General features: G+C 37.1%; 1 protein-coding gene across 1 annotated transcript in view; it reads left to right on the forward strand.

Moving 5' to 3' along the window:
• The window catches only part of RNGTT (RNA guanylyltransferase and 5'-phosphatase), a 174,664-nt gene that overhangs the window by 135,292 nt on the left and 15,616 nt on the right, over positions 1–23,756 (forward strand). Inside the window, exon 13 of the mRNA XM_029962821.1 lies at positions 2,722–2,788. Within this exon, the coding sequence (XP_029818681.1) occupies positions 2,722–2,788 (67 nt within the window). The remainder of the gene's footprint in view (positions 1–2,721; positions 2,789–23,756) is intronic.

The following is a 23,756-nucleotide window of genomic DNA, read 5'->3' on the forward strand; positions in this document are numbered from 1 at the left end:
GTGAATAACTTAAAGCAGTGCTGTTGGAAGCTCTGGGTGCCTACCACTGCGTGTTGCAGGGCAGTGTTCCTCCTGAGAAACCAGACACCTCAGGCCTATTTGCCTGTTCATTGCTCATCGTTTTCCTTTGGCACGGTTCACCTTTCCAATGCCAATTACCTTACCTCTTTTCAGCCATTCTGCTGCACACACTGTGTTTTTCTTGCAATATTCCCTGCTTTGCCAGCCTATCTGGCCTCTGCTGTTGGCTAGAGCTGCAAGTTTCAGTCTGTGTTCCTGCACAATGTGCCGCCGCTCTTGCAACAGAGCAAGCGCAGGAGCTGCTGCTTCGCACAGGAGCAAGTTACTGCGTTCAGCTAATCTGCAGTGATTTGCTCCTGTGAGAGGTAGCGGCTCCTGGCTCCACCCTGTTTCTTTTTCTGTGCATGCTCCTTTCTGGAAACCTCCTTCCATAATCTGCACAGCAGCACTAGGATCCAGGTAGCCTAGAGGGAAACTCACAACTGGTTTGTGTATGAACTGCTCAAAATACACTCTTGCAGTAGCTTTGCTTATCCTGAGCCTCAGAAGTGACTCTTGTCACAGCCTGCTTACCTGTCCAGACTCTTCTGTGTGACCTCAGTCTCTGAAATACAGAGATTATGCCCATAAGAAAGACCCTGAGTAAAAGAGTTTATACTAGTGATGAGATTTAGAATTTTTTAATTGCTCAGACCATTTAGGGGCAGAAAACCAGAGTGTTTCAGGACATTAAATTACGATCATATTGGGATGCTCGTTTCAACTGTGTTGAGTTCTTATATGAAAACTGAGTGCTTTTGCATGTTGGTGATGTAATTTCGAATTTCATAACTCAAGAGGAATGTGTAAACTAGAGAAACACAGAATGCAGCCTTTTATTTAAGCAAGGGAGAGCTACAAATAACTCTATGCCCTAAAAATTTTGCTTACACTGCATTGAATTAACATTGCTTTTTTGAAGTGCCATGTAAATAGCACGTGAAAAGGCAGTGAAAGGTGAATAAATAGTAATCAACTTGTACTGTGTCAGTGTCAGTCTGATTAAGGAAGCCAATTTTTGCAGTTCGTTTGGAGTGTACATCAGTGATAGCAAGTTAAACAGTATAGACAACAGTATAGTCTCCTGGAAAGACCAGTCTTAAGGTTCCCTGGATGTTCATTACTTCTAACTAAAGCCATCCAAAGACTTAGATTTTTAATGGTCCTATGTTTTTATCCAGTAAAGGAAATGTGAAAAATAATCATGTGGGAGTAATCACACTGTATGTTTTCTCTTCTTAAGGTCCCTTACTAGAAATACAGCTAGTGGATTTTTTTGTTTTTATTTTCTGTCTTATAATAATTATGTGCAGTTCTTTTTAAGAATGCTTTTTTACTTTAAGATGCCTCTCTCTGAAATATGGTGACATACCCTGAATCCTTTTTAGAGAGTCTCTTTAAACCTTTTTCACTAATTGCTTCCCACATGTTTCTTTCCATTTAGAAAACCCTTTAATATTTTCTTATTTTGTGTTATAGTCCTAGGAGAAGGTTTGATCAGTATGCTGGATATTCCAATTCTAGACACATGAGTTCTGAATAAATTTGACTTATTTGACTGAAAATAAGTTTGATGTGCTTATCCTGACTTCTGTATACTGCAGAACCATTGCAAAACAGTACAAGTCCTCCCAGTTTCATCTGGCACACTAATGGGCAAAGGGAGAAAGCCACTTGCCTGTCTGTACTGTGGCTGATCTGGTCTGATCCTTACTCTTCTTTCCTTCCTTTGGGTATTTCTGTAAGTGTCCTGGAAATTTTTGTATACCATATCTAATTACAGAAGGGTTTTTTGAAGATGATAGTTCACCACCTCTTCTTACTTATTTTATCTATGTGAATGTTTTGACTGTGTCTGGAGGATTGTCCAGTTGGAACAGCACAGTGCTCTCCTGCCCTTTTTACTGACCAGTGATGTTCTTGTCAACTCGTTTGTAACAGCAGTGCCCTGATGCTCCTCTGGAATTTGGAGTTTGTGTACTGATGGCATTGACTTGCACAGTATCTGCAGAAATCAAACTCTTTTCCAGAAGTATCAACAGTCAGTTGAGTCAACTTATCCCACTTAGTGGGATAAGTGGATCTTAGTGGTGTGCACAATGACTTTATAGAGTTGAAGAGAACAGCAGGCACAAGCTGTATCTGGGGCTCTTCTTATTTAGCAAGCCATTAGACAATATTGCAGAGATTCTATGTTATTTCTCTACTTGTAGTGATGTCATTTTTGTCTTACTGTGCATACTTTTACATGTCCTAATTTGTTTTAGCTCTTGGGCCTGCTCTCTGACTGTGTGTTTACTTAAGTCTTTTCTCTTGCTGTCTCTTTGTCTCTAATGGTCTCTAATAAATAGAAGAAGCATATACCTACCATTCTTCCACATTACTGAGTGACATCCATCACAAAGAAGCCTGTGAAATGATTTTATTGAAGAGCTACTTGCATTGTAAACATAAATTACTCATGTGCATCCATCTTTAATTCACATCTTTCCTTTTCTGTAGTAGTTCAAAAAAGGTTGTGTAATCAGATTTGCAAAGGTAGCTCTTGCTGTCGTGATGAAGCTTGTTACCCTGCTAGGGTTTGGTAACAACTACTAGAGATGCAGAAAAAAACTTATGGATGTAAAGTGATATCTTAAAAGATTTTTTTCATTTTTTTAGGCTACTCACCCAGAATGTTGGTCTTCTTTATGTTGGAAACTTTGACAGACCTTTTGCACAAATTAAGGTATGATTAATAAGCTGGGGGGGAGGTGGCTATTTCAGTTATTTCACTTCTGTATGATTTAGACAACTTCAGGCTTCAAGTTATCAATATGGCTTCAGGAAAAATAATGAGAAATAGTGCTACTTTGGTTATGTTTACCATATTCTGGGTTTGGTTTTAGTTTAATCTGTGCACTTGTCAAAGAAGTTTAGTTTTTCCTATCATCTTTTGATTAATTTTGACTCTGGTTTAATTATCAGAAGGTTGTCTTGTCAGAGAGATTTCAAAACAAAGCCACTTTTGGAGCCCTGTAATTCTTTAAGTGATCCTTGACAGGGAAGACACTACAGTAAAAAGCACAGATTGTTTTCCCAGTGTTATTAGATTTATTATGAAAGACTCATACAATTGCTGGAAAATCATATGTCTTTTGTGACTTACTGTTTCTTTTCCTTCAGTGGTACTATAATGGTTTCGTGTTTCTAATTGCCAGTTGCTAATTAATTATTGTGATGTCAGTTGCAAACAAAAATGTTTTGCAAGAATATATGGACTGATTCTGATGAGTTTCCTGGGTATTTTATTAGAACAAAGAGAGGGAGGCATTAGCATGTCAGTCACTACACTGAGATGTGGAAATGTATCTATTTTAGAATGCGGAAATGTTCCCATCTCTCAGATGATACCTGTAATTACTACATATTCTGCATTCTTGGCTGCATTGTTCCCTCCATCGTGTGCATATGCTTGTACCCCTCAGAATTTTAAAAGCCTTGGTTTTGTTTTACATCAAAATGAAACTTAATTTCTGAAACTCAGATGTGTTCCTTTACCATCCCTAATTATGTTACTAAACAACAGTACTCCCAACCATACCTAACAAGTACTTTTTATAGCTTAAACCTTGGTACTGTATTAAAATGACTTTAAAATAACAAATGCATGCTTTTCATCTTCCCATTTCCCTTTCTTTCATCTTCTCAGTTCCTACATGTGTATTATTCAGTTTGGCTAATAATCAAACAATTTAAATGTTTCTTTTATGAAACATATTGCCAGAAGTTTCATCAGAAATACGATTGTATATTTTTGGTGATAACTTCAGAATAGTGCTTCTGAAAGTTCTCTAACTGTTCTCCTGTTCCAAATGAGGCCCATTTCTGCCTGCTCCATCCACTTCTAAGAATAATAAGCAGCAAAATGGGAGGTTTTCCCTATGTCTGGGAAGAGTTTAAGTTTACTGGGTGGGTGTGAGAGAAAAGAGGTAAATACTACACTCCTTTTCAGCTGCCTGCAGTGAGCAGTGGTGCCCCTCCTATCACTTGCAGCCAGGGAGAGGCCCTTCTGCTCACAGTTTCCTGCAATTTGCATGCAAGGTCTTCTGTGCTGGAAGTTATATCTGCATCCTGTTGCTCAGTAGACTCAGCTGGACTTCCCTCCCTGAGTGTGCCTACGGGACTTTCCACTAAATTTTCAACATACAAAGCCATACTATCACAAGATATTTTATTTTAAATCTGTTGCCCAGTAATTCTTTTGGGTTTAACCTAGGCCTTATGACAAGAGAACTGGTGAAAAGTTTGACTTTTATCTTCTCCTCCACATTACCCCAATCTTGCATCTTTCAAACTACAGAAACTTAATCTATTTAATTGCTCTCTGTATCCAACCATTCTGTATCTCCAATCAGTACCCCTTTTTTATTGTTCTACATACCCTTCTGTATTTCTGTTGATGCCTTTTTTAGGGTAGGGGATAGCACAGTATTGAAGATATGACACAATAACATTTTCAGTTCTTGCCTTATATATGGTACAATGCTTGATAAATATCTGGCATACATTTAATTTGAGTAGGTAATTAATTACTGTAGTTTACAGTGATATGTTTGAATAAACCAAGTTTGAATAAGATAATTCTGTGAGCTGTATTCTATAAAACATAACTTTTATTTTTGGAGCTATAGGCATATATATGAGTGAATGTATGTTTGCACACTGTTGCTTTGATTTGCTTCTGATGCTAAAGGCAATGCTGAAGTTGTAAACTTGTCTTGTTGTTTGTATTATTAATTTCAACTGGGAAATGGCATATAGTTGACAAAAACAAAAGCTTTTGAAATTGAGGCTCCTGTCTGATTGCTTGAGATTCTAGAATGTTGTCTGTATGGCAGCAGGAGGAACTGGTGTCGAGTGATGGGATCACAATGTCGTAGAGATCTTCAGCACCAAAAAGAAAGGGAGTATTAATTCACATTAAGAGTTGGTGCTTGGAAAAGGAGTTTATGTAGTCTGAAGATATACAGTGGTCTTTCATAACTGTTGACACAAGTTTCTTTCATTCTCCCCCCAACAGTTCTTCAGGTCTTCAAAGCATTTCTTTCATTCTTCCTCCAGTGGCTCTTCAGGTCTTTAATACACATTTGCCAATGATTCCACCAGTTAAAAGACTGCTGAACCACATATTGTCTTGGAATATATATAAGGCAGAGTCTTTATAACCTTTTGGGTCAGCTATGCTTTTACACATTGTGTAATGGATTGATCTCTCTTGTAATATAAATTACCCACTCATGTTCATTTGCAAACATCCCAGGTATTATGTATTCTATTAAGATACGGTAAACTTTTGCTAAAAGTGTGCATTAGGGAATGCCTCAAACCACTACACTTGTCTGTCAGCATAGATTTATTACTCAAAGTGGACCATTATTAGACAGCAGTACTTCCAGTGCATTTTAGTGCACTTTCAGTTGCACAAGTAGGAATGTTACCAGGGCTTTGAAATATTCATAGTAAACATATAAACTGCCATGCTAGTACTCATAAATTCATGTTTCAATTTGTGTGCATTTACAAAACTGCAAAAGAGAAGCTCCTTATCAAAGTATCCCTTCCCAAAAGCAAACAAGTTTGATTTTCCAGAACTGTGCGGGAGATAATTGCACTGGTGTCTTTGATGATGAAGACTAGATGGCAATTCTGGGAAAAGAGTTTGAAATACTAACGTCTCTTCTAGGATGATTTTTCTATGTCTTTCATTCTCATATTAATAATTCATTAATATATATTAATATTTATAATGTTTTTGAGACATAGCTGAACTGGTAAGATTAACTGAAATTACCTGATTTTCCTCTTCAACTTGCTTTCAGTGGTATATGTGGTTGTGCTTTTTAGGTGTTTGATCTCTGTACTTCATTATACAAAAGAAATGTGAAGCATTCACTCCTCAAGCTTTTGAACCTTGCATTTGGTAGCAGATAGATAGAAGAAATGGGGAATAAACAGTGTTTTACTGGCTAGAGGGATGTGCCTGGAACTTTCTAATAATGTTCCAGTTCATAGGTATTGCAGGACTTTGTATGTTGCTACTTTGAACAGAGTTCATGATAGAACTTTAAAGTTTTGCTTTGTGTTTGTGATCACTCTTGTTCTAGGGTAATATTTAGTGAGTTTCAGTAAGTTCAGTGGCTTAAAAAAATGATGGCTGTTTCCTTTAGCTTAGTTCAAATTCTGTTGTGGTAGTGGCTTATTTTATTTCCAGGGGATTATTCTTTAAGATTATATTGAAGAAATCTATTTAATAGAGGGTAGTTGCTTTTAATAATTTCATTTTGTTTCTAAATAAAACTGTTATAAATTGTTGTTTAATTCTAGTGTCTGTTCAAGGTATTGTAGAAGTTTCGCCATAAATGTTTGTTTTCTTTTCCCATTTCTTTTCCCATTTAAGCTATGTTAGTAGTGGTATTAATAGTAGTTACTGTCATACACTTCTGCTTTCATTAAAAGAACTCTGAGCAATTCAATGATTTGTAGTTTTCTTTAGCATCACTTTATATCTTAAGTGGTTGTATTAAGTAAATATCTCCTCTAAATCTGATGAAATGAAAAAGGTTTCTGTAAGTGACAATCTTGATTACCAAGATAAAGTGTTGACATTAGCTGGAATTAACTAGCAATTTTTCTTCAATATCTTTTCCTTAAATATTGTTAGTATTCTTTTACTAACAATGAAGCTATTAAAGCAAAAACTTTATCATAGAAATTTTTTGTGTATTAGAAGTAAATAAATCCATTGTCCCAGCATACATAATAGTCACCCGATGGAAGGGTATTTTACTGGGGGTTTTACCTGTTTTCAGAAAAAGAGTTCTTCATAACATACGTGACACATTGTTTTTAAACTAGAGATTTGATCAATGTAGATTACTGTGAAAACTTAGCTACACTATATGCAGTAATTATATCTGTACAGAAAATTATGTTACTTAATCAATTTACTAGTATTGTAAGTTTTTACGATTCGGTTCCTAGTTGCTTCTGGGGTTAGGGGAAACTGTTCAGTACACTGTGTTCTCCATTATTAATCAGTAATGAAGCTTCTGGCAGTCTTTACTATAAGCTAATGACTAGTTTCGTTTTTGGGCTCTTAACACATTAAATTACCATTTAAAAAAGATTAATTACTACTATTTTATTTTTAGTGTTTTAAGAGCAGTTATTAGAAAGTTTCATAATAAAGACTACTTTGTTCAAAATAGAATTGTTTGATTTAATAGAATATGAGGACAGTTTCTTTGAAAAAGAATATTTTGGAGATAGTAGGGGGTTCTTAGTATTTTTTTTCTGTGATAGGACCCCAGTGGAGAGATTATGAGTTTTAAGTTTGCTTCTGAGGAATTTGGTGCTGGAGTTAAAGCAGCCTTGCTGTCAAGGACTAGAAAGGAATCAAGCTCTCTGCTCTGACCTGCAGCTAAGTAGCCATTATCTGTGATTTTATTAAACTTGGGAACAGTATTGCTGATTGCTGAGGCAGCTAAGCTTACCGCCTACACTCTGGGAATGCAGTTTCGTTCTAAGCTATTATTTGCCCAACTACCTCATTTTCCCTCAGCAAATACACTGTTAACTTGAAACATGATAAAGCATTATGGAATTCTGCCAGAAAGAGGCCTTGCAGCAGGCAATCACCCCAAAATTATTTCTCTGATCATATCACATCAAAACGTGTAGACCCTCCAAATACAAATTCATCCACCTTTAAGATCTGCAGGCAACTTTTCAGCACCTCAGAAATTTTACTGCAATGTTCCCAATAGCTGAAACATCTTCAACATAGCTGCTTTACCTTTGTCCACACACACAGGCTGAATTGAACTGATGTCTGAGAACCAGGCGAGACATCATCATTCATGACTCCTTCAGCAGTGTCAAACATCTGTAGTTGATTACTGAAGTGATTGGCCACAATTTACCAAACAATCTTTTCCCGAAAGAAGAGGGAAAAGGAATGAATTGATGATCTTGCTACTCTCAAGAGCTTATTTTTTAAGCTAGGATTAGCTGCTGATTTCTCGACTGAAGCTGGCGTGTTTTTCTTCCCTGAATGACAATGACTTCTACTACCACTTCGTGACCCCAAAGCTTGGGATACCTTTGTTTAGGGTACAGCTCTTCAGACCACTCCAAATTTATGAGGAGAGTTAGTCCAGCTTTCGCCATACGCTCATTTGCTGTCGTGACATAGCTCCAGAGTAGCCGTGTGGTCTGTACAGTCTTGTAGCAAAAAATGTTTAAAAGTTTTCCGTTTGTGCCTGTTGACAGCCACTAAGAGTATGTTGGTGCCTTAATTATTTTATGCTTTGTTTACTGTACTTTCATGCATATTGACAGAGGATTTTGTGTTCGCTACCACAGCAAGAAAGGATTACTCATGTATTGTAGTGAAGTTGTAGTCTGAATTGTTTCTGTTGCCTATCTCCCTTTCTTACTGTTTTGTGCTGTAATTGTATTTTATGTGATGTGGAATACCATAGAATATGATATAAGGAGATCATGTTCTTCAGCTTCAAAATGACAACAAATATAGCCCTAGAATTTCTGAAGTGAGATGTTTCTGAGAAAATGGAAATACAGATTTATCTGTAAGTGTTTGATTTTGGTTGTTCGCAGTGAAGACAAATAATTTCAAACTGAAAGAGACACCACAGGGTGGAATAGAGGCCTGTCAAAGACAAATAATGGTAACTCGCTTGGTTAGCTTAGCAAGGTACTGTCAGAGAAGGATTCTTTTATCTTTATATTAGCAGAGTTACCACAGGTATGAGGGGAAGAAGAAGGGGAGAAGATGATTTTAAGCTGGGAAAGTGATGATAGGAGAATAAATGTGTTATGCTAGACAGAAATAATTTTATTCTGAAAGCTGAAGAACACTTTGAGAGCTACAGATCTAGATCCAACTCCCACTAGGAACAAACACATTGACACTGTTGAGAAGGAATGTGATAATTGTATAATTTAATGATTGTGAAAGATGATAAACTCAGATAATCTGTCTCTCTACATTTCGTTAAACACAGTCACTCTAAATTAAAAGGCACAAAATGAGGATAAAGCTGTATAATTTTCTACCTCTTCTGAACCTCAAACTGCATCTTTAGGATAAAGTAATCAACATTAATTATATATATTTATTATTGTTAACAGTCTTCCAACAGAATTGGTGGGTGGCTCTTATGTTTATAGAGTTTTGTGGGATGTTACAGTAGGATTTTCATATCCTCTTTTTAGTTGTGGAAGCTGTACTGGGGATCATTGGAATTGCTAGTATTGGACTGTTGAGAAGCTACATAAGGAAATCCTTCTTTTCCTTTTCTCTATTATTTTTGTCTTTTATGGAAACCTATATTTGTGGGTCATGCAGAAGTCAACATGTGGAAACAGTTTTAGCACCAACACTTAAAAAGTGGGGCTGATTTCAGAAGAAATTTCTCAATGTAGTGGGAATCTAAGCTTTGTTCCTAATGTTTATTGGTACAAGATGACAATATACAGTCTTCTCATGACAAGTCATACAATGATGGAATAATGCTTTCTGGAACCTGAACCTGTCCTTTTCCACTCATTCCTTTCTTCTGCACTGATTCCACATAAAGTACTGAGTCAAATTCAGCATCTTATTTTTTATCTTCAGGGTACTCTGAGATACGTGAAAAGTTATCTGGCATAGGGTTACAGACTGTGTTTGCCTCTAGCAGGAATGATGGAATGTTTTACATTAAAAATAAAATTAATTCTCAGCAGTGAGAGGGTTTTCAGGAGGGCAGCCTAGGACTTGAAGTGAACCTGATGGAACCTGGAGTGCTTAGGCATCTCGGAATCTTCTACTTCAGGTACAAGGACTTTGTGTCCTAAACAACAATCTGAACATATTCAATAACTAAATTCTGAATCTGCGAGAGCAGTAACTGAATCTGAGATATTCTGCCCTACCCACACAGTTGGTATCTTGTAAAGAAGGTGAGGGAGGTGCTAGAGAGGATTTATTGAACAAACTGCAAGTTAGAAAATGTTGTAAGGTGCTACCAAGAAATCACCCACTGCTCATTCCTAAGTTATATGTTAAATTTAGCTTATTCTGAAAATAAGACGATTTTGAACCATTGCTTTAAGAATTAACTAGGAAAGACAAAAAGCATAAGACTTAATTCTTTATCACTTGACTTCTTCCTTATATTTCTCTACATCTTGACATTCTTTGTTGCAGCTTTTCTCAGTAGCACTTGCTAACTCTTTAAGTGCAAGGGGTCCTGACTGCCTGTGTATTTGTATAGATCCTGGAATATTAGGACTCTCAGTCCTGCCTGGTAATGTTAGACACCGGCAGTATAAATAGTATAAGTAAAATAGTAATATATTGTATATATGTGCATTTATATTACAGTAAAAGCAAGCATACAGTGGGCATATTTATTCCTTATAGACATACTAAGGGGAAAAATATTAAAAAAAAAAAATCTAGCCTTGGAACTGGCGATGTAAACAGAAAGAGAATAGCTAGAAAATCTGCATTAGCACTGCAAAAACTGAAGCAGTGATTTTGTATGCTCTCACAATTGCTGCCCCTACGAACAAAATGTTAATGAGCTATAATTTATAAATTTTCTCTGTTCTGATGGATCAGTTCCCATTTTGCTTTTTGTCATGATTATGCCTATGAATTCAGTTTAAAAAATTGTTCTTTTAAAGCGTGTGGTGTTCCATAGAAGTCCACAGAATTAGGAAGATTACCTCTGTAGTTTTCTGTTGCTGCCAATAAGATAGAATAATTGGTGCTTGGTTTTGGACTATGATTTTTTTTGTGGGGACAGCTTTTGTTATTTCAGCTCCTAGTAGGTTTTTTTTGAAAATCAATCCAAGTTTGTTCTTGCTAAGCATAGGGTAAATGAAGCCTTCTGGGAAGGTTAAAATAGCTAATTGATTGTAGATCTTAATTTATTGAGGGTTTTTGGTTTTCTATTTACCTCTAGATTAACTATGTAAGAAAAAAAAACTTCAAATGCTTTTAATGAGTATTGTAAAAATGAACAGATTGAAGCTTTTTAAGCCTTCCATTTCCTGGGCTTACAAATACATTCTAGCAATACAAAATCAGTATGATAATACCTCATTTCTCAAAAAGCTTAGAAAAACAAGTGCTGACAAAGGAGCCTTGACAAGTTCAGGAGAGGCAAATTCAGGGTTGTGAATCAGGGACAGAGTGAGCTGGAGCCTTAAGTGGTTACGCAGCAGCTCTGCAGAGAAGCATCCCAAGGTCCCAGTGGCTACAAACTGAATGCAAGCCAGCCATGTGCCCTTGCACTGGTAAAGGCCAACCACACCTTGGGTTGTCTTAGCCAGAACATTGCCAGCAGGCTGAGGAAGGTCGCTGTTCTCTGCTCAAGTGTTCGTGAGAGTCGTGTGGGGTAACCGTCCACTGCTCTGGGCTCCCTGGTACACGAGAAGTCACCCTGCTGGAGTGATTCCTGTGGGGGTTGGGATGAAGCATAGAGCATTTGGCCTATGAGGAGAGGTTAAAGAAACTGGGGTTGTTTAGAAGAGAACGGTAGAGGGGGGACTTATTGGAGTCCTCCATCACCTAAGGTGAAATGGCAGAAAAAAAGAGCCAAACACTTCTCAGAGAGGCTTGGGGAAGGACAAGTGGGAAAATTCCAGGAAAAAAATTTCACAGTGAGGTTATTTGGGTGCAGCAGCAGGTTGCCTGAAGACACCATAAAATCTCTGATTGAAAATCATGAAGATTTTCAAAATTTAACAGGAAAAGACTCTCAGCAACCTGACTCATCCTTGAAGTTAATTCAGCTGAGAGCAGGAGGCTGGATTGGGTGATGACTGGGTGGCCCTTCTTACTTGAATTTTTCAGGCTCTGTGACATTTTAGAGTACAAGCAGTCACGACTGTGAGACTTTACTTCATAAGGATATATAAAACTGCATAATGTATTGTGTTTATCGGGAACCTGTGCAGTTGGATGTTTCTGAGTCTCTGCTGTTACTGATTGCACAGAGCTTTATTTCAGTCTGTAATACTAACATACAGTATTCCAGTCAGTTCTTCCTTATCTTTTCCTATGGCTGTGACCACAACTTACATTATACAAGGCTTTCAGTACTTCCATTCTTAGTATCTTACCTTTTTTTCTTGTTAAATGTTTACCTTAAAAGTGCTTGTTTTCCTCATAATACAAAAAATATGAAAAGATGCATCTTTTTTTTCCATTAAGAGGTAGAATTGCATTATATACCAGAGATGCTATGGTCCTCTTTCAAAGAACATGCTGTGTTTTCTTCACTAAAATATTAATTTAGAAGAAAAAAAGATGGTGTTTTTTTCTTTGAAGTCATTCTTCAGCTGTTTTCCTGTAATGACAGTATGGATTTTTTAATGGAGCATGTGGTAATATATTAAGAATAAAGCATCTCTGGCTTAAACTAAAAATTTGTGAGTCTAACTGGAACCAAGGGAAACTGATGTTCTCAGGAATGTTTCTAAAACTTCAGAGGTTTATAGACTGTTCAGAGCCATATAATTAAGTTTAAAACAATGATAGCAAAGAAGAAAAGAAATTGTAAGTGGCAGCAATGGCTTCATTAGTAGCAAAGCTCAGGAGTTAATAGGCTGGAAGAAGAACAGCCAGTGCTGCTCTTGGGTAGCTGTTGGATGTAAACAAGCTGAGAGACTCCGTAAATGCATGAAATGGGGTGTACCTCTTGTGCACGAGTAAGGGAAGACTAACTAAACTTGCATATGTACTGGGAAGTCACAGTCATGCTATGTAACAGTCACACCTTCCCTTCTCTTCCAGTCCTGTCTGCTGCCTGTTCGAGCAGCAATACTGATCTACTATGACTCTTAGGGAAAGCCTCCAAAGTTAATCCCTGAGACCATTCCTATTTTCTTTTTCGATTCTTTTGGTTAGGGTACTTCTGTCATGTTCTTCATGTACCAATGATTAAGCCAAAAAGCAATTTTTTATCACATTAGAGATGGTTGATTTGGAGTTTCCCATTTCCTTTCATTTGATAAATAATGAGATTTGAAACCAGCAGTAGCTAATATGTCTGCCATCAGACTTTAGTTTTCATTATATTCTTTTTTTGTCCCAGCATTCCTTTGTCTTGAATTCATTTGCTTTCTTGCCTTCCTAGTAATTTTCCAAGTATTTAGTGTTGAGCCCCTACAGACACCATTCTGAGAGGCATAGTCATACTGAAAACTGTATTTTCAAAGCGATAACCACATTGTGCTTCTGGTAGCTTTCCTGCACCCAGTGGTATGAAAGCATACTGTGATAAATGCGAGCAATAGGACATGCAGATTATGTCTCATTAAAATAACACATTAATGGACAGTTTATTTTCCATATTGAAGAGATAGCAAAACAAAAGGCTTAAGCTCTGTCTCTGAACCATGAAGTTATTGCTTACTACTAACTAAAAATTGCTGAGAAAGATCCTGAGAATGAGAGGTTTGTTTTAGCAATAAATGAGCATAGATATTGCAGATATTTCTCATCTGCATTGCATTGAGCCTTCATACTTGTCACAGTGGAATAACTGATCAGGTCATTGTAAAACTGCCAGATTTCTTGTGATGTAGTGCAAGTTGTGCTTTGCTATTGTCCTCGTCCTCTTTGTCACATTGTTCTTTCCTCAGGCTTCAGTGTTTGAGAGTGTTCTGGCTCCCGTATGTGAGTGATTTGGGGCTGGCACCATCTTTTGTTTTGCTTTCTTATGTTTTATAAAAATCATCTGGCAGAGAGAATGATTTGTCCATGATGATTTTAAGCTCTCGAACATGGTAATTTGTTGCTGCAGCTGTTCCTGTGTTATAACTGCATTGTCAAACCTGGTTTGGGTGTGCCTCTGCACATAGAGAGCATAATTTGTTCTGAGTAATTGAGGATACCTTGATGACAACAGCTGTTTGTGGGGCCAGCTCCTGTGCTTGACTGAGTGGCAACAGGGACTGTTTTTTCCTTTGATGTAGACATCCCCACGCTTAGTTTCCATAAATGTGATTGCATTTGCATTTTCTTTTTACTAGAAGACTGTACTTAAACAGTATAGCAGTGTGCTCAAGCTTCCTGGAGTTTTAGGCAGTTTAGGAAACTCGTAGATAATTGTCTTCTCAGAGGAAGAAGTGTCTTAAAGTTGCATGTCTTTATTGTTTCCTTCAGAAATTATTCATTTCATGTCATGTTTGTGATCATAATTGCTCTTTATTAATCTGTTCTGATTTTTGAAATAACTCTTCATATTTTCTTTCTGTATCAGAGGCTTTAGTTGGTAGTGGAGGCAAGTGAAATAAAGGCAGTAGAATGGATAACATCAAAGAGAAAGAATAGATACAAAAAATAGATTCTAAATCAAATTATAAAAATCTGACCCTGTTAGAAATTTATTCTAATCAAAAAAGACAATGAAAGACACATTTTAGGCCTTTTTTAACCATTTCTTAGTTGTTTATTGTTTTAAAGTATGAGAACACCAGTGAAGATCAGGCTTGAGGGGGGAAAAGAAAGCAAATTATTATTGTACAGTTTGTAGGCAGAGTATATCTAAATTTATTAAGCTTTTTAGAGGTGAATTATTTTGAATCTGAACTGAAGAAATGAGATTGAACTTGATGAATGAGCTTGAACATGTAGTACCTTTGCGAAATGCAGATGATAATGTCTTTAAAATAAATTACTCATGAATAAATCAAGATGTTGAAGTTGCAAAGGATGAGAGATGGTATAACAGGGAAATTCTTTGACTAGGAAATTGTTTCTGAGACCTTTCTTTATAGTATATATAAAATGAATAGTGAATATCATGGAATATTTTAAATGTCAGATACTGATAAGATTGGAGAAAAACAGTTGATGGCAAAAATTATCTTATTGAAAGGTACTGTGCTGGCTTAGGGCTAGTAAAAGGCAAATGCAGATTAAATTTAGATAAATGAAAAAGAATAGAATTGCAAACAATAACACAGAAGGTAGAAGAAATATCAAATGAGATAATTATGCAGGACATCAGCTTTGAAAGGAAAAGGGGTTGTGGATAATATCCTGTCTCATTAGAATAACTATAAAGAAGGATAGTCACATGAACTAATTTCAGCCACCATAGACCCCACAGGCTCCTTGTATAGGCGGTGGAAGACAGTTGAATCCAGAGGTGAATCTGGGAACCTCTAAGGAAAGAGCACAATGGTTGCCTCACTGAGTCTTTTAAATTGCTTTCTAGAGGTACCAGTCTTTCTCTGTGGATTACATACAGAAACTAGCTCCTTAGTCTTAAATAACTAAAATAATGGTGCAAATACTCGTCTTGCCATTCTCTCTGGATTTTTTTAATTATGAGATTAAAGGCTGGAGTAAAACCAAATTCTTATTGTACAGCTGTTTTAACTGCAAGTGAGCATTTCCAGTATAGTATTCCCCACAGACAAGCACTGTGGCTTAATTGTCACTTCAGCTACTGGTAATTGATTTTCAGATATCTAATTTTTCCACCGTTTCTATCCTCAGACAAAATCTTTAAAACTGCATAAGTCCTACAAGCTTAGGCTTCATTAGACCTCTGATGAGAAAGTTGGTTGCTCTTATAGAAGCTTAGCAAATAAGGAGGAAGGTGGAACTAAAATAGATGGTGCCCTTTGAAAGGCTGGCCTGTAGGCAAAAAGATGGGATTCCGTACTAGTAAAAGTAGAAGGATGCTGATCTCCTACCCAAGGAAATGATGAATAGCATGTGCACAGTTCAAAGAATGCCCTTGATACCTAAGAAAGCAGTAATCCTAGGGGAAAATTAAGCTGTACACAGACAGTAAAGGTTATTTCTTGTTGCATTCTTAATTTGTTTTTCTATTTGTATAATTTACAGTGAAATACTTAAATTATTTCTTCATCAAACTAGGTTTCACAATTCTCATGGCAAGGGTCACATATACCTCTGCTTGAAAGTACTCCAGAATGATTTTAGTATTGGTAAAGTTACACATTTGAGAGAGAAATATATATTAAAACTCAATTGAATAATAGTGATGCAGTATCTTGTTATATATTATTCAACAAAACCATTATTTATTTATTTTTTGTTTGACAACAGTAAAACCACTGCAGTTTTATCTTCCTAGCATAAAGTGAGAATAAAAGTGAAGAACGATAGAGCTCAGTGGTGCTATTATATTTCAACAAATTGAAGTTTTCAAAATGCCACTTCTGCTTCTCACCAAAGGAAAAGAAGGTTGATTGTAGAGACGATAGCATGTTATGTCTTTGGGAAAAATAGTTTAAAAAGATTTGGAAAGATCAGAGATGCGGCACTTTATTTGTATTGCTGAGAACTGTAGATGTTTTCATTTACTGGGAAGGGAACTGTAAATATGCAACATTGCTTTTTATGTTGCTGACTTCAGTGAGTTACTGTTTAATTGGTATACAGAAAAATTTCTGCCAATGACTTTACAACCGAATACTATAATGAAATGTCACTTCTTTTAAAAAAATGTTACTTTCCCTTGGTTAGCTGAAGTACTAAATCCATTTTGGTAAATGAATCTATTGATTTTTAGCTTAATGTGTTGTAATAAAAAATATTTGAGTATGTTCTCAGTGGTAGATTCATGAGATGCTGTGCTGGATTCTGTATGGCCAATGATGTGAGATTTTTGTCTATTTTTCATGCATGAAGTAGAGAAGTCAGCACTGGTACAGAACAGAAGTAACAACCTGGGTTCTACTGGAAGACAATTGTCTCAAAACTCTGCAGAAGTCATCCACAGACTCTCTTTCCCTGAGTCAGCCAAGCCCCTAAGAATGCTCCAACTGGGAGGGAGTCAGGCTACAGCAAAACAGTGCTGTTGAGCCCCTTGATCCAGCTGCAAGGCCTCAAGACACTCTTCTAGTGGTGATTAATAGTGACCATAGTCCTCACTGCCTTGAGGAGCTGCCCATTACCTGTGTATTAATGCTGCACCACGTGAGAAATAAAATGCCTGATTAGTGTCGTATGTTAACTACCCAGTTGTAATTTAACCATGATGCAGACAAGTGCAACCCAGCTTCTGCTTCATTTCATTAGTGGGTCATGGTTAGCCATGCTTGATTGGTGACCATTGGAGGAGTAGATTAATTATGTGTTGTAGCATTTCTTTTAAACCCATGTGGGATGTAGGGAACAGTCTGGTCTATAATAGAAGCAATGTAAAGGAATATGCAAAAGAAGAATATTCAGATTTAGAGACAAGAATGTTTTTGTTCTTTTAGACAATAATGCAAGATACAACTACTGCATTTTACTACATCATTACATTCTTTTTCCACCTGTTACACTTTAGATGCCCTTAATGCTTAGAAAGAGGTTTCAGAGTATTTTACCTTTGGTACAAGGAAAACAAAGGATGTGTCTGATTAATTTAGAAGGACATTTATGGATCAGTGAGTCAGAGGTTTTGGATTTACAATACTAAAGTTAACACTAATGCAAACACTAAAGCAAACAGACCCTGAATTACTTAATTACTAGCTTGTTAATATTTCATTCAGAACTTAAAGGAAAAAAATCTGTAATTAGTAATTAGTGCTAGCAGTTATAGCAGGAAACTACAAGCCAAGGCTTTCTGTTTCAGTTCATGAATTGCCCGTGTGTGCACTCTTGCTTGACAAATGAGCTCTCTTTTACCTTGGGCTTTTCAACTGCAGAATTATGTATGTAAAGCTCTTTTATCTAAAGCAAGCTAATGAAGTTGGTTTAACATATAAGAAAACATTTGGAGATTATTGGGCAACAGGTTTACAGAGTTACCATTACTGTTACCTGGTTTTTCTTTCTCTTTTCTTATCTCTTTCCATCACTCCTTATTCTTTTTAGAGAAGTGCCTTTAAGGATTTTCTTTTCCTGGCTGGAATTTTTGGTGTCACTGACTGGATCCAGAATGGGTTTATGAGGTTATTTGCAATGCTATGACATAATGTGAAAAGCAAACAAATGGTTTTGGCTATATTTGTTAGGGAACTAAGGCTGTTTCAGTCCTGGCCCACAAGTGTAGCACTTGAGCAGAGTGCTCAAATTAAGCTTGAAATTTCAGAATGCGCCCATGCAGAAGGTCTTTGCAGGCCGCAGCTTTATGACAAGGGTTTTTTTGGAGTGGTCATATGGTTAGAAAGCTCAAGACACTTTTCTTGGCTTTGCTTCCTTAGCTTTTGCAGGCTAAGTGGGTGAATTTTGTGAAATATAAACGAAGACTAAATGTCGTTGCTCCCTTATTTTGTTATTCATCTCCCATACAATAACAAAGTATATAGACAAAGCCCTGAAAAGTGTGCTTATGTGCAGTGGGCTTTCCCAGATTTCCCATCTTTCAGGGCTTTGGCAGAACCAACTATCAAACCATTATTTCCTCTTATCAACGCTCACCGTTGAAAGTTGCAATCTTGTTTGGCTAATTTTACACAAGTTTTTGTTTTATTGTCCTTATTGATTTGTTTAGAAACACTGCTGCCCAAACAGGCCAAGAAGTTTATAGGTTTCTCAGACCACATTTGACAAAATCTGTTATATCCTCTGAAGCCAGTTGTGACTCTTCCGAGTCCAAGAATATTGTCCATTTTTCTGCCTTGTGATTACTGCAGTCTGTGCTGCTCCACTCCACATCCATTACTGTGGTGCCCTGGGAAATCTGGCTTCATAACTCTGCAGATTCATTAATAACAAGGATTGGAAAGGAAGGAGGAGCTTGCAATGAAAGGTAAAGCAGTAAGAACCCCTTTATAGCCTGATTTACTGACAAATTATTGCCATTGATAGATTAGCCCTTGCTTACCTTTCTTTCAGCAGACTGACCTCATCAGCTGGCAGGCACTGTAAAACTGCAGTTTCAGAGCCACTATTAACTTCCCTGTCGAGCCCCTTCCATTCTATAACCCCACAATGATCAAGAAGACCTGCGTGCTTAGATTTTAGATTATAGGTCAGATTATACTTCACGTCTTTAATTGCTTTTGAAGAAGGAGGAAAAAAGCTTTCTGTGTCTTAAGCCTCAAAGCCAGTTAGGCTTTGAAGTTTAAAGGAAACCATTCAAGAAAGGGGAGGGAGTTCAAGCCAGCTCAATGCTATAAAGGCAGCTGAGATGTGGGTTAAGGCAGTTGACTTTCACTACAGCACTTGCTTTGATCAAAGCTAATTTTTGAAAGTCTGCACTAAGTCAGCAGCCATTAATCTTTTTGTTGTGGTATATTATCAGTAAGAAGAAAAAAGATTATTTTCCTTCTAATTGAAATCTTAGAAGGATGAAAAATCCCTAACATGACTTTTGCAGCTTTTTTCCCAACACATCTTTGCTTTATTATTTTTATACCATAGCACTGCTGAGATGATTTTTGTTGTTGTTGTTATTGTTGTTTGGGTCATCTTGGCTTTGTGTTTTGTATTATTGCAGTGTTTCGTCAAGGCATTTATTGGCTCTGTCATTCAAGTGGTTCTAACAGTTATGTAAAACTTATCCTATTAAAACTAATTAGCTACGAAAATGAGGACTGAGTCAGCAGGATTGTGAAGTCAAACCTTGGCAATCAGGTGGAAGAATGTCCCCTCAAAATGGCAGAGTTTTAAAAATCAATGTGGTTTGTCTTTTGTTGTCATCCTATATTAGAAAAATCAAAGTTCATGCTTTATTATTGTTGTGGGTTAAGCCAGCCAGCAGCCAAGCCCTGCACAGCCACTTGCTCACTCCCCCAACAGCAGAATCTGTGAGAGAATCAGAACAATAAAAGGTAGAAAACTCGTGGGTTAGGATAAGGGCATTTTAACAGGGAAAGCAAAAGCCACGCACATGAGCAAAGCAAAACAAGGAATTAATTCGCTGCTTCCCTTGGGCAGACAGGAATTCAGCCATCTCAAGGAGAGCAGGGCCCATCACATGTAATGGTGACTCGGGAAGGCAAACGCCATCACTCCGAACATACCCCCCCTTCCCCCTTCTTCCCCTGACTTTATATACTGAGCATGATGTCATATGGTCTGGAGATCCCTGTGGTCAGTCGGGGTCACCTGCCCTGGCTGTGTCTGCTCTCAACCTCCCATACACCCACAGCCCTCTTGCCAGTGTAGCAGTACAAAAAGCAGAAAAGGCCTTGGCTCTATGTATCCCTGCTGAGCAATAGCAAAAACATCTCTATATTATGATCATTGTGTTCAGCACAAACCCAAAACACAGCCCCATAGTAGCCACTGTGAAGAAAATTAGCTCTACCCCAGCCAAATACAAACTCTGTAAATTTTGTTTAAAAATAAGATGTTATTCTGCCGCAAGAGACTTATGTGATTTTAAGATCTGATACTCTTCTAAAAAAACTCTTACACAGAGTGTATAAAAGTTATGATGAGCAAGACTGAGCTCTCCTCTCTGGCTCAACCCTTTGGTTCATAGGAGACTTGATTGATGACAAACCATTCAGTTTAGTGAAGTAGTGGGGGGTCATCAGAATTTCTATTTCCTACAAGTCCTCTAAATCTCTTTATGTTCTAGCATAGATTTATGAGTAACTAAGAATTGCCTCTGAAATTTATGAAGAAAATATTTGCTATTTTTGGTAAATATGTTACAGACAAAAACTGAAACACATGTTAAATACAGATTAAAAGCAAGTTTGCTTAGTTCTGGTCTTAGTTTATATGCACATTGTCTCTGTACAATCTTCATGTTTTCAAGTATTAATAGGATTTCTAGATGTTGAAAACATTTATAAATTTATAATCTTTCTTCCTACCCCCATCTTTCTAATAATGCTTCCATAGCATGTTTAATAATTTATGTATCACTTAGATACCAGTATTTGATAAAGTTGGTATGCTAAATTCAGCTTCCAATGTTATTTTCCTTTGTTTGCCCAATACAGAGTAAAATTTTGATTATATCTTTCTTAATGTTGTTATTCAGTAATGTTCTGAGGCAAAGAAATTTGAACCGTGGGGGAAGCGGATCTGCTAACAAAACAGTTTGGGCTTTGTTAGGCAGTGAAGTAGACATATGAATATATTACATATGATTATCATAAAATTATGGCCTGGAAATTGAACAATCATGCTGCTGCATTTTAGACAGTACATTTATAATAAGCTGCAATGAAGCAAACACTTTGAATGGATATAAGAAGAGGCATTACTTGGGATCACAAATGTATGTTCAATTCATGCTTTTGAAGCTCAATTTAACACAGCAAACAAATTTCCTTATAGTGTTGACACAGTTGTTCTCAGTAGTGAATTTTGATTTATGTAGAAAAAAACTTTAAGCATATCAAACTGGTTGTTTGGGATCTAAATGGAAGGAAGGAATGTGATTCTTAATGGCTGTAATTTGAAAGCTGTATTTTGTTACCAGTAAAAGAGGGTTTAAAAGACTCACTTGCAATTATGTGATACTTTAGGTTCTACTTTAAATTTCTTTTGGTTTATTCTGATATCATTTAGCATCTTAGAAACCCATGGTTTCTAGGAACATTACAGAAGCCAGATAAGAAATTACTAGACTTAGGTTTAGGGTCTGATCCTGATAACACCTAGTGCAGGCTAATTGATCTTCTGAAGCTGCTCAAAGGAATGTAACTTACAAGATAAGAGTTCGTAGAGCTGGATCCTACATGAATAGCCGTCAGATACTGTCTGAACTTGTAAAAGTAGTTTTTCCTCAGTTGACACAGGCTTCTGGGAAGCTCCTGATAGCCCAGCCCTGTGGAGTCTCCCTCTAACCCATCCCTGGTGGTGTGACAGCAAATGACAGAATCCCTGTAGGGTGTAAGAAGTACAGGTAAAACAAGATTAATTTAGACTCCTACAATAGCAATAACTTGGGTACAGAGAACAGATGAAAAAGTCATATGAGAAAGTACATTGTAAAATCTATGTGTGGTAAGCACAAACATTTGTCAGAAAAGCCATCATTATCGAGCTGAGGTCCAATATCTGAAAGGCAGCAAATGTCAGAAAAACTTTTCATCCTATTCTGATACAATCATCTAGGATCTCTTTCATTTATTTTGAGGTATAGAAATAGCGTTGCCAAGGTTTGTAAAATAGTGATAGTATTGCTTTGTCTTTGGAAGGTTTGTTTGGATTTCTACTGATAAATTATTAAAGAGATCTCAGCTGCCCTGTGTCAGAAGATTTCTTGGTAGCATGACTGTAAATACCTGAGGGGTAATTAAGATTGGGTTTAGAGAACCTAATGGGGGGGTAAATGCTTTCCCTGTGGTGTGACCACAAACCATCTCTCTTCCCCATTTGCAAACTGAGAATAATAAGCTTTACGGAATTCATAATTTATGGATGAGCTAAGTGGTGTTTTCGAAGTGTATTCTTTACTAGTGATGTGTAACTCTTGTCTCCTGGATCTTTTGTGTCTCATCATTCAGTGCTTCCTGTTTGGGGCTGGCACCCTTTTGCAAAAGCAGTCTGAGTAAAGTATAAATGAGGGTTAAGACCGGCTTTCATAAGCTTTTCACAAGCAAGCAGGGGTACAGTCCTCAAAATGTATTAGGCTGTGAATAAAATATTTTCTTACGTAATCATTTATACATTATGATGTCAGCTTTTTCGATCAGTTTGCACCATATATCCTATCTCTCTCTTCCCCTTAGACAAATACCCTTGAATTTCAGTACTGACCCCAGGGATTATTAGTGGCACAATTATTTATGATGTGCCAAATCCAAGGAAGGCTGTCTTTGGCCTGTGCGGAGTTAACCCAGGTGCTTGCAGAGAAGCATTGTTTTTACCTCTACCTGCAAATTCATGAGTTGTAGAGCAGGTGAAGCTCTGTTTGTGCCAAACATGCATCCTCTCTGCAATAAGGTCACACTGACAACTTGCTTTGAGAACTCTGTTGCTGCTCTCTTACTGCCTGGGTGTTTCTGTAGTTCCCCCGAAGGTTTCTTCCTGTTTCATCAGCATGCTCAGGGTCAGAATTACATGAGCTGCTTTTTAAATAAGACTTCATTTAAGAACTCATCACAGCAAAGGTGTACCAACTTCACAACTCAGTGCAGAATTCTTCCGTTTCTCAGTCTTTTCAGGAGATGTGCAGAGATCCTTTTTTCTTTAATACAGAAACCTGTGACGATTAGGATGCCAGGGCAAGGGATATCGATCTAGGAGGACAGTCATTTATTACTTTGTTTCATTGAAGTGTTCAAGATGTGTATGGACCCCTAAACCTCTGCTTCCCATTCTTGATGATGATTAGAAGAAAACAGGATTTTTTAAAGCTTTAAAGTTCCCTCAGGAGTTAGGTGATGACAATGTCTAGCAGGCAGGTCAGCTGCTCTTCGAGTAATGTAGATGCCTGAGTTGTAATACCCAAAAGTGTTCAGAGTTTGTTGGTTTGCTGGGGCAAATGGCTTTATCATTGAGTGAAAGAAGTATAAAAGTATAAAAAAAATATTACCCAGAAGAGTGGTCATTGAGCAAAACATCGATGCAAACGTGTATTTCCACATCATGGTCTAAGCAGTTACCTGCTTTGTTGGAGATACCAGTGTTCTGCTGAAACGTTAGTTTCTTACAGATAGTTGAAATGGTGTTGCAAGGTCAGGTGTACAGGAGACCTTCCAGGATACATTAAGAAATCTATTTCCAGCTGGCACTGAAAGTCATTAAA

The sequence above is a fragment of the Manacus vitellinus genome, unplaced genomic scaffold (assembly GCF_001715985.3).
Source record: "Manacus vitellinus isolate BGI_N305 unplaced genomic scaffold, ASM171598v3 scaffold_4_pilon, whole genome shotgun sequence".
Classification (NCBI taxonomy): Eukaryota; Metazoa; Chordata; class Aves; order Passeriformes; family Pipridae; genus Manacus; species Manacus vitellinus.